The sequence below is a fragment of the Drosophila guanche genome, unplaced genomic scaffold, assembly GCF_900245975.1.
Source record: "Drosophila guanche unplaced genomic scaffold, DGUA_6, whole genome shotgun sequence".
Classification (NCBI taxonomy): domain Eukaryota; kingdom Metazoa; phylum Arthropoda; class Insecta; order Diptera; family Drosophilidae; genus Drosophila; species Drosophila guanche.
The window spans coordinates 7611032-7622181 of NW_022995745.1; the positions used below are offsets into that span (position 1 = coordinate 7611032).

General features: G+C 45.8%; 3 protein-coding genes and 1 long non-coding RNA gene across 6 annotated transcripts in view; 2 read left to right on the plus strand and 2 right to left on the minus strand.

Moving 5' to 3' along the window:
- Window positions 1-248: 248 nt before the first annotated feature.
- LOC117581426 (partitioning defective protein 6) lies at window positions 249-2872 on the minus strand. The gene is made up of 3 exons (XM_034268596.1): window positions 2513-2872; window positions 1979-2207; window positions 249-1916 (listed from the first exon to the last, which is right to left on the minus strand). The coding sequence occupies exons 1-3, from the start codon at window positions 2588-2590 to the stop codon at window positions 1150-1152; spliced, it is 1074 nt and encodes a 357-aa protein (XP_034124487.1). The 5' UTR covers window positions 2591-2872; the 3' UTR covers window positions 249-1149.
- Window positions 2873-3416: 544 nt separating this feature from the next.
- Window positions 3417-5169, plus strand: LOC117581428 (ubiquitin-conjugating enzyme E2 S). Of its 2 annotated transcripts, none has more exons than XM_034268598.1 (3): window positions 3417-3939; window positions 4010-4480; window positions 4546-5169. In XM_034268598.1, the coding sequence occupies exons 1-3, from the start codon at window positions 3931-3933 to the stop codon at window positions 4693-4695; spliced, it is 630 nt and encodes a 209-aa protein (XP_034124489.1). In that variant the 5' UTR covers window positions 3417-3930; the 3' UTR covers window positions 4696-5169. The 2 variants fall into 2 exon arrangements, with proteins under 2 accessions (XP_034124489.1, XP_034124490.1); XM_034268599.1 differs by having other exon boundaries at window positions 4013-4480.
- Window positions 5170-5819: 650 nt separating this feature from the next.
- On the minus strand, window positions 5820-6793 carry LOC117581430. Its single transcript, XR_004573655.1, has 2 exons — window positions 6720-6793; window positions 5820-5900 (listed from the first exon to the last, which is right to left on the minus strand). It is a non-coding gene; the product is annotated as an uncharacterized LOC117581430 (long non-coding RNA).
- A 332-nt stretch (window positions 6794-7125) lies between these two features.
- Window positions 7126-11150, plus strand: part of LOC117581423 (AF4/FMR2 family member lilli) — a 21136-nt gene continuing 17111 nt past the window's right edge. The window contains exons 1-2 of one of the 2 annotated variants that reach the window (XM_034268591.1): window positions 7126-7295; window positions 9872-10124. In XM_034268591.1, the coding sequence (XP_034124482.1) occupies window positions 10065-10124 (60 nt within the window). In that variant the 5' untranslated portion in view covers window positions 7126-7295; window positions 9872-10064. Of the gene's footprint in view, window positions 7296-9871; window positions 10125-10736; window positions 10846-11150 lie in introns of those variants that run through there. The other variant, XM_034268589.1, reaches the window with a different exon arrangement.

The following is an 11150-nucleotide window of genomic DNA, read 5'->3' on the forward strand; positions in this document are numbered from 1 at the left end:
ATATAATTTGTTGGGCTGTAGTTTCGGATCGGATTCGCTGCCTGTCACTAGTCTTAGATCATGTTATATATAGTAGAGTTAGCTAAGGTATTGCCTGGGTTCGGTCTGCTGTTGAATGTCTTTTCTTCGATTTCACTAAAGCGTATACAGTGTGTGTTCGCGTGTTCGTGTTCCATTAGATCTAATTAGATGCGTGTATAACATGCTATTTTGTATATTTTATATATATATATATATTTTTTCTTTGTAAACATATAAAAAGTATCGAATTTGCTCTCTTAAAGGCGAAGGCGCTGTTGGTGTTTGTTTAACTTTATCTACCCCGAACTTCTCTCCTATCCTACGATGATGAACATAAATATTTTTGTATTTGTTAAAAAGAACTTGGAACGAGTATTGGGGGACACACAATTACGACAAAAACACGAGTGTAAAATGACAAAAAAAAATATAGATATGATTAATAATCGTTTAACATAACAAAATGTGGAATAAAAGTTTAAACTGGACACACAAGTAAAATGGAACTTACAGAAATCTTTTGTTTAAAAATAATGCACACAAATCCACGCTTTAAATGTGCAGACATTTTTGTGAGTTTTTGTTTTTTGGGTTTACAAAAAATGGAATGTGTTTCTCTCTCTCTCTCTCTCTCTCTCTCTGTCTCTCTCTTTTTCAGCATTTAATGCTTGCTCTCTGCTGCTCTGTCTCAATCTCCATCTTGCCATCTCGTTCTAATCTAATGCAACATCATCAGAGGGGGGACTACAAAATTTAAATACCCAAATAAATATGAAAAGTAAAAGGAAAATAGATAAAAAACAAAGGGACAAACTGCATTCCAAAAACATGCAAATGAATGTATGGGTGTGTGTGTGTGTGTGGAATGTATGGGTGGGGGAGAGTCGTGTAGCTGCATATAAAAACATTTTATATATGCTATAATGATATATGTACGTGGCCTGTGTCGGGGATTATCTCATTGAACTTTACGCTTAATTGACTGGCTCAAGGCTCTCGATCTACACACTAATGTACCCCGCGCGACAGGCCTGAACTCTCTCTCTCTCTCTCTCTGGTTCCATCAAATGTGTGTGGTGGTGTGGTGTGGTCGTCGCTTGCCGTTCCTTCTGTCGCTGGCTGCCTGGCTTACAAGTGCAGCACACCATCCTTGACATCGCTGGCCATTATTGTGGACGCATTGGAGGCTGCCGGATGGTGATGCGTGGGCGGTGACGATGACTGCTGCTGCGTTTGCGGCTGATGATTGTTGTGACTGCCGGTGGAGGAGGTGCCCGTGGGACTCTCATCGAGCGTGACGCCTGTTAGATCGACAATATCATCCTGATCATCGTGCTCAATCTCGTCGGAGGTGTTCGTGTGATTTGTGTGATGCGAACCGCTCGACAGCTGACTGTTGCGCGAGAAGGAGCCGCGATGTGTGGACGTGAGCGTGCGCTGATTGGCCGGCTTGACGGTTATGATCAAATTGGAGCTGTTGGCCACCATCATGTCGGTGACCTGATCCAGCGTCTTGCCAGCCACTTCGATGCCGTTCACCTCGATAACCTCATCGTTGACGGCCAGCAGGCCAGTGCTCTCGGCCAGTCCGCCCGGCACCAAGCGAGATATGAATATGCCCGGCTGCTTCTCCAGGCCGCTGGACGTCACCCGCACCGATGTTCCGTCGCGTATGTAGAATCCCAGCGGCTTGTCGCTGCCGTGCTTCAGCAGGCGCACCCTCCGATGCGTCTCCGGCACAATGTCCACATCAATGATGGCCGAAACCTGGCGAAAGTCGTGGGGCTTCGATATCGATGGCGCCTTGGTCTTAACCGGCGTATGGCCGAGCAGTATGCTGCCAATGAGGTTGCGCGGCTTCATCGTCCCAAAGCCAGAGTACTCGTTCAGATCATCTGCAAAGGGGAAAGCATTTCAAGTGGAAATCGGCTCAGGGGGGAGTTCGCTGCGCTCTCACCTTTGCGTTGCACTATCACACGCAGCAGGGGTCGTGCCGTCTTGAGCGCACGCCCGAAGTTATCATCGTTGTTGATGGGCAGCAGATCGTTGTCCCGCGGATCGATGTAGAGTATCAGAAACTGAATATTCGCCAGCTTGTGCAGCTGCTCGATGAGTGCCGCGAACTTGTCGAAGCTCTGCTCCGTTTCGTTGCGCTTGAAGCTCCAGCGTCGGAATTCGGCATCGAACTGAAAATGCAAATGGCCATTAGAGGTGTTGTTCCAGTGAAAAATTTCACCCTGCAACAACTGTTGCACGGCCTGTTGCGCCCAGCCTGCAGCCTACAGGTGCTGGCCGATCACGGGAGGCAACCCGTTTCCGTTTGCATTGCCATTTCTATACGCATGAATCAGCAATGCCACCGCTTGATCAACATCGACCTGACCCCGACGGATTATAGTGTTAGTGGCCAGAATGGGAGCGGCACGGCACGGCACGGCACGGCAGCGGCAGCGGGACAGCAGCATTAATTTTCTTCCCTGGGAGTAGTCACCTTTGATTTCACTTCGATTAGATTCGTTTCAGCGCCGGTGGCCGTGGCCGAGGTTGTGTTTATTTTATTCTTCGACATTTTTTCCACACAACAGACAATTTCTGAGCAAACGCACACACAACGGAGGGGCTGGCAGGCACACACTTGGGTTGGCTCTGTTTCTGTGTCGGTGTCGGTGGGCGGGGGCTCACACGGACAAACCGGACCGGAGCGAAGCGAGCCGAACGGGATGCGAGTCGCAGAAATTAAAATTTTTTAATAAATTAGAATTAGAAATCTAAATTAAAACTAATTAAATAAAAGAAATGGATGGAGATGGATGTAGTAGATCTCGCTCAGCGCTGGAGTTTAGTGTTGGAGAATGCACAATGTGTGCGGAATGCGCTGCAGTGCTGGCAAACGGGCACGCCGAACCACCGCCCCTGCAATTCATCGCTGTTTATTTTTTTCTGCAATTGCCAGCTCACAAATGCTATTTTTCCGCAGTTTTCGTAAAATATAATATTTGTAATATCAGCTTCATCAAAGACCCCTGCAAAATAGTTGCACTGAAATTAGTGTGAACTTCAACTGCAGCTGAGATGCGCTCATGTGCGTGCGCCAGAGCGAGACAACCCTAGTGTTGCGCCCTGAAAGAAGTGTAGAGAGCTGCATGTTTGCTTAGGCTATGCTCACTCACGTACACTCTACCCTGCGAGCGATGCGAACAATAATGCATATTTGGATTTAATTAACAATAAAAGTATCCGTAGGTTAAGCGTTAAATTGAATTGTACCAGTTTTTGTATATTTGTAATTGATTTACAATTAAACGCGGCTTCTCAAAAAGGTTTGTGCGAGGGACGTTTTGGCGAGTCAGCATGCCTGATGTGTAGCGCATGCCATACGACGAGGGTTTCTGTAAATGGAAGCTGTTTTCGTGTTGTTGTTGAGCGTGAAGTGTGCAATTTGACAGAATTTGTTTAAATGTGACGAAAAAAGAAGGACAACAACAACAGCAACAACACAGGCGATCAAATCGATTTGAAATCCATCGCAAGGCAAAATTCAAAAGTCTTCAAATTTCTATTAGGCATAAAAGTGAAAAGCGTGCGAAAACAGAAGAAGAAACCCAAACCAAACCAAAGCAAACCCTCCCACTCGAAGTAGAAGCAAGCAAAAACTGCAAAAGACAGTGAAACAAGAGTAGTTTTCCACTCCAACGACTACGCCAAGCACCGCCAGCACACAGCAGCACCAGATTGCACATTGGCGTCTTCTCCGCGCGAAGAGAGATTGCAACACACTTTTGGAGTCAAGCCTCCAAGCTGCGGGCCCAGGAAAGCACCGTCGCGAAACCTTGAAAACCCTCCACACACACATACACACGCACACGCACACGAACTGTTACACAGCATCCGTTGGGCACAGGAAAAGCCATGAGTTCGGTAATGTATCCAAAATATTGGGAGATTGAAATTCAAAACTAAAACAATTGAAAAACTGTACCACTTTTAGCAGTATTCCAATGTGGAGAACCTGTCGCCGCAAACGATACGTCAGGTGATGAGGGAGCTGCAAGAGATGGAAACCACCCCGCCGGAGGGCATTAAAGTGCTAATAAACGAGAGCGATGTCACCGATATACAGGCATTGATCGACGGACCAGCGGGCACACCGTACGCCGTTGGCATCTTCCGCGTCAAGCTGACACTCAGCAAAGATTTCCCGCAAACGCCGCCAAAGGCCTATTTCCTAACCAAAATCTTTCACCCAAATGTGGCGAGCAACGGCGAGATTTGCGTCAACACACTGAAGAAGGACTGGAAGCCGGATCTGGGTATCAAACACATACTGCTTACCATTAAATGCCTGCTGATTGTGCCCAATCCGGAGTCTGCACTCAACGAGGAGGCTGGCAAGATGCTGCTCGAACGATACGATGACTACTCGCAGAGAGCGCGCATGATGACGGAGATCCATGCCCAGGTAAGTGTTCCCTCACGTTCGTATGGATTATATATTGGATCTCAACCGATTTTGTTTGGGTTTAGCCCGCCAAGTGCGGTGTTAGCGCTGCGAGCGATGCCAAAGATGATGATGGACCCTCAACTAAGAAGCATGCGGGCCTGGACAAGAAGCTGCAGGACAAGAAGAAGGAGAAGTTGCTCAAGGAGAAGAAGCGTATGTTGAAGAGGTTATGAGAGGCATAAGTGGAGTTCCAGCCACTACTTACTGCAGGCGCAGGAGGAACAGTTGCAGGAACACACGGTGGAAGCAGACAAGTAAGGAAGCAAACGGATACGGCTTCGGCTTCGGTGACTAACACGGGAGGGGACAACTGGACGGGAATGGACGGAGGGAAGCAATTATTTAGTAGAGCGATGAGTGAAGGCGCGCTATGAAATTTTACACTGATCCAGTAACGAGGAGCAACCAAAAGCAGAGCTGATGCATTCAACCAGGATACCAGCCAGGTGAGGGGGGAGGGGGGGGATAGAAAGGAACTTAAGGAAGACCTACAAAGAGAGAATGAACCACAACCACTACTCCAAAGAAAACGAACATCCAGTAATCATAGAAAATTGCGTATTTACACGACACATCGGCGGTTGGGTGGGCCACTCGAGGTGTCCGAGTCGGCCCTGCTGTCCGAATCTAGAATGTAGAGGGGGGGGGGGGGGGGGGATCACCAAGAGAAACCGGGACGAAAGCGTCCCAATTAATTTATGTAGTCCTCTTTTTTAACAATCACGCGCTATCCTAGCATAATTTATGTAATTAGTTTAAGCATAATGAAGAAATGAAACAGTGTCATCGCCCAAGAACCAGTAGCAACATCATCAGTATCATCTCTATGTCTCTATAAAGCATCACTAAACTCTTACTTACCTACCCTTACAAATCAAATCCATTCAGAACGAGATCATTAATTATTTTAGCAAATAAATTCTGTCCTAGAATCTTCTTTTAATCTTTTTTTTAACCATACGACATTCGTAAGTTTTAATTTTTATCAGCTGCCCTTAGCTTAAGAAACAAAAAGGCATCCATAAAACAACAAAAACAACAACAACAGCAAAAATACATAAAACTAGAAATGAAAATTGTAAAAGATCAATAATTGCACATTCTGTAGAGATTAAGGTTATGATTGTACTTACTGTAAAACACTCGAAGCGGAAAGGAACGGAACGAAAGGGGACGACTGGAATGGATCAGCTGACTGATAGAGATATTCATCCTTTCGCTCTCTCTCTCAATCTCACTTTCATTTCGTAGGGAGTGAGTGTGCGATACTCTCTTCCGTTGCATCTCTCTCTTTTCGTTGTGTTGGGAGTGGAAGCCAATCCTTTCGTTCGGGCCAAACATTATCATCATCATCACACACACACACAGAAAGAAAAACCTTAATGAGAAATGAAAACAATAAAAAAGAATAAAATTCCATGAAAAAACCAGGGCGAGAGTATTATCTATCTATTGTTGCTCTTCCGACACAGCCGTCCCCCCTCCCGGCAATCAGTGCATGTAGCGCGTGCCAATGACAAAAGGCATTTCCTAGTTCCGTTCCACCCCACAGTCCCCCTCCCTGAACATTTATCAGTTTGGCGGGCAGTTTTGATATTCCCCCCCCCCCAGCGATTCTGCGAAATGTCATGAGACACACGCCAACATGAGGTTTACTCTGCGTCCGAGTGTAGGTGTGTGCGCAGGTCACTCACTGTCTCTGTCTCGGTCTCTCTCTCTCTTGCTCTGTTACTCTCTGTCGTTGCCTAACCGCCAACGCTTTGAGCCGGCCAGCATTCCAATCGGGCCTAACCTTCAAGCGACAAGTTGCTCCAGCCAAATATTGTCGCAGCAAGCCGCATGCAAAAGCATCGAATGTTGGCTACCCTACCAAGCGGCTTACGCTTGTTGATTCTCAACTGTTGATTCTCCGGTAATGCCGAGTGTGGTCGTGTGTGCATACCTGCCTAACGTTAGGGTAGCTGCTCGCTCTTGCTCTCTCCCATTCTCATTCTCATTGATCCGCTCAGTCAGCCCCGATCCCAAAGCTCATTTATGTGGGGTGAGGCAGAGTTAAGCTTTAGCGTTAAGCTCTCATATGCACTTCTTTCACTTTCGTTTTTATATGCATGCGAGACATGAGAAATGTTCTGGGAGAGTATGGGAACCTCAAAGAAGATTGGCTGGACCGGAAGTGATTCACCTTGACTAAACACACCTTGCCCCGATACAGGTATTCGCATCATGGCTGCTGCTGCTGCGGCTGCTGGCCAGCTTCGATTCGGAATTGCTCTCTCCCGCTGCCGCTGCCTCTGCTCTCTCTCTCTCTCTCTCTCACTCTTTGCGGTTCTCACTCTCTGCTCTGTCTGTGTTGCTTGAATGAATGCCCAAGTGGCTGGCTAGCAGATGTACCAACCGCAAAGCTGGGGCTTAGCTTGTTGTGAATGCGAATGGGAAATACTGATCGCCGATCGGTGGGGCTGTGGCTGTGGCTCTGGCTCTGGCTCTGGCTGAGATTGGGGCTAGGGCTGGGGTTGGGGCAGGGTGCGGCGGCTGAGCAGCGCGCGCGATCGCCAATTTTGCGGCGACAGACGGCAACGGAGCTACGGCTATGCCAGCAGGTAGATCAGTTGTGAATCTGGCACAGGCGGACTACAACAAACCATTTGGCCTGGCCTGCTGCTCCGAGTGCTCTCGCGACGGGCGGACACACAAAAAACGACAACAACAACACAAAAACGTGCGCGCGGTTCCTTCTAAGTACTGTCTATCTCTCCCTCGTCCTACCCTTTCGGTTAGTGTGTGTGTGTGTGTGTGTGTGTGAGTGTGTGTGCTTCTGTTGCATTGTTATTACTGTTATTGTTATTGTTAAAATTGAGTGAATAATCGAATCGAAAGGTATCACGCCCACATCCCGAATAACTCCATCTATCGATGCTCGATGGACTGACAATCGATAGATTGTCATCCTTGATGGGCTGCCCATCCCTAGGCGCGCTCCAGTCTACCATTCTGGACACGCTTGTCTGCCCCATTAGCCATTTTTGCAACATCTGTTGGGCCAGCTGTCCGTTCATGTGTCTTTTGGCCAATTATATGCCTCTTCTACCGCTCTCTCTCTCTGGCCCTGTCTCTCTCTGTGTGCCGCGATCTGTCCCCCAACTCCATCTGTGCGTTTATTTGTTTGTTTTTCTTTTTGTTAAGTGTTCGATCTGTGATCTGCGAGAGAGAGAGAGAGAGAGATCATCTGATAATCCCTAGTGCCCATTGCCCCCCAGTGCTGGACTTGCTCCGAGATTCTTATATCCAGAGATATCGTTCTGCGAATCGAAATCGATTCAACTTGACGATAACGATGACGATGACGATGTCTCTGGCGCGATGTTCGTTTGTACTGCAATATTTGTGTGGCTTTCGCAGAGGTCGTCGTAAAAAGTGTTGCACATGATTACAGTGAAGCCTTCGCTAAGGAAATCATTAGGTTACAGCTTCAATTTTAAGGCGCAAACTCTCCTGATGTGAAATCTTGAAAACAAGGAAAATCTTTAATCATATCATAAGCAAACTTTGATGTATTTGTATGGGTATGCATACGCACGCTTAACCATTCCTTCATTCATTCATTCATTAATTTCAGCTGCGACTTACGAAGCCATTCATTAACCTAGAAACTCATTCACACCCTATGGGGGATCATGCCCATTTCTTCACTGATCTGATGTATCCCATCATTCATCATTCCTTTGCCACATATGAAGCATTTACCCTATATGCATGAATATCCATCTATGTTGTCAACTCATTCAAGATCTGTTCGACGAATCATCTTAGGACTGTTACACTGTAGCTAGGTGTATGACAAACTGTCAGTTCTACTCCATATGCCATGTACGACGTTATGTTTGCCGCACTCACGCACACTGGCAGAGACCGCGACACAGATACAGCAGATCGCAGTTCTATAATATTCATATGGCAGATACTGGCCTGACACTGTGTGGGCCGAAGAAAGAAAAAGAAAAAAAAGCGTTAAGAGTAAAAAAAGAGAGAAAAAAAACGCAAATAACTCGCTCATTTCGTCATTTCGAGCAGCTATCAATATTTGATATATGTCGGAATATATCGGTTTCGATGTCTATACATGAACATGTCTAGTATATATTTGGAACACATATTTACGTACCTATTTACGTACATATGTACATATGTGCATATGCAAATCCATTTTGAGATCTACGTAGATGGATCTCGCCTTGGTGGCGCTCGGTGTTCGGGCATCGTAAATCCTCTGATTTTGTAGATTTCTTGACTTCAAACTGTTTGTGTGTCAACAATTTTATTGTGTGTTTACTTTCGTTGTTGCTTTTGTTTTTCTCGATGCTGTGGTTGTTGGTTCTGTGGCAAGAACGCTTCAACGCTCGTTTCATTAACAGGCGGGGGCGGGTGGTGTGCTGCTGCTGTTGCTGTGGCCCGAAGGCGTTCCAAATGCTTTGGCCATCAGGCTTCAAAGCCAAAAACGAAAACTCATTTTGACCAAATGCGCTCGAAACTATGCGACGGAACAGCGAGTGGGCAGCAACCACCATCAGTTCAAAGCAGTTGTTCGAGAGCAGCAATTAACTTAAATGAGAAAAGTCAGAGAAGAAGCCGATCTTCTGATCACTATTTTATGGTTTTACATAGTTCAAATCGAGTCCAAGGAGGAACAGAACAGTAAATGGTGTCCCCAGAAACTGGGAATAAAACATTACTCTCCTCCACCTATTCGAAGTTCATCCTTTCGACAGAGGCAGTTCTTCTCCACATGGCAATAGCAATTTGTAGGATTTTACAAGTCTTTGCCCTTGCAAATTGATGGCCAAATTGTGGATACTATTTGATGATGTACAATCATGATGAAAAAACATTTATTACATAAATTTTAGGTATTTCCATGGAACGCATTTACTGGGTTTCATTTCTCAGTCGTTCAAGAAACAAGAAAGGGAATGCTAGTGAAATGTGTGCAAAGTGCACACATCCCATCTATCCAAAAAGGTGAAACTAGTTCAAGACTAGAAGTTTCTGTAAAAATACTAACAATTTCAAGGCTTTTATTTCAAAATCGGGAGGTAGGAATAGCACCAATTTCTTGTATTAGACTCTTAGTTATGTGCACGTAAAATATTTTAGTACAGACCAAATTGATCTACAGCCGATTCCTTGCAATGGCTATTCAACTGAGCAAACTGAGCATTATTATGATTATGACACAAAAATAATTTGTTGTATTAAAAACAATATTAAGTAGATAAGTGGCCTTTCGAACATTTTAATGATTAGTGTTTTTATTTTCTGTCTTTAGTGTATTAACTCGCTGCATACTTTCAGGCGCAGCATTGGATTGAAACTCGGCTAAGCACAGTCGCAATCCAATGAGAAGCTTTCGGTCTACAACTTCATAATAACTTTAATGCCGTTGGGTTACAAGAAGTAAGTCTTGCAACAGAACCAACAACAATAAAAGGAAACAAACAAAGCGTGGATCTAAGCTCCTGCTGGAGGTGGCAGCTCAATTAACGCCATGGCTCTGAGCAAGACCATCAAATCCAAAGCTGGCTCCAAAGACAAGCAAAATGAATTGGTAAGTACAAAGTACCCCCTGGTACCTGTAGCTGCATTTGTACATATTTCCATGCCACCCCCTAACCTGCTACACACACGAACACCATGTACAGACATATGTACATACATATTTACGTACATATCTACATAAATACTTGGTTACTTTTGTGTAAGGTGGCAAAGGCAAAGCTCTCGCGTCGCGGGAAAAAAAAAACAATGATTGGCGGCGGCGGCTTGGGCCCAAAAACTTTTCAGTTCAGGTGTAACAAACTAACGGTGCAGCTTGCCGCCATACCCCAGTCGTAGGCGCGCCATCGAAGCTCTCGCTCGTACTCGCACTCGCGCTTGCGCTCTCCTTCAGCAGCGCCGCTCCGTCGCGGGCGTTTTGTTTACCGTCGGTTTTTCAATTTTTGTTGTTTGATTTTCGGTTTTCCGTTCGACTTTACTGCTGCGCGGCTGTTCTTGTGTTTTTTTTTTTTTTTTGCATTTTGTTGTGGGGCTGCGCTTCATTTAATAACGTTTAAATTCGAACCAGAAAAAAAAACAAAAGTGCGCCAGAGCGATACCTACTCGTATTTATTGCTAATTGTTATTGCACAATTTGCGGTTTTTGTTGTTGTTGTAATTTTTGTTTGCTAATTGTTATTTCTGCTGCCCCTCGGCCTGAATGGCAAAGGCAAAGTGCAAAGTGTGACAACGCCAAAGAGTGTGTTCGTGTGTGCTGGTTCCCAAAGAGAACGGTGAGAGGAGACAGCTCAGGAGAGTGAGAGACAGAGAGAGAGAGGATGTCTTTGATCCATGCCCACAGGGTGTCCACGCAGAATGCCAGTTAGGAGCAGCGATGATCGCGCTGGTTGACGTGTGTGCGCTTGGGGTGGGAGCGGATTAGAGAGGAGAGATTTATGCGACCCATTCCCATTTTGTCCAATGCTTAGGGCATCCATCCATGTGTGTGTGCCCCGCTGGCTGCCAGCTGCCAGCTCTATCTCGCGTACATGGCTCGGCTCTGGCTTTAGTACGTGCAAAAAATTAATCATTAGCTCGA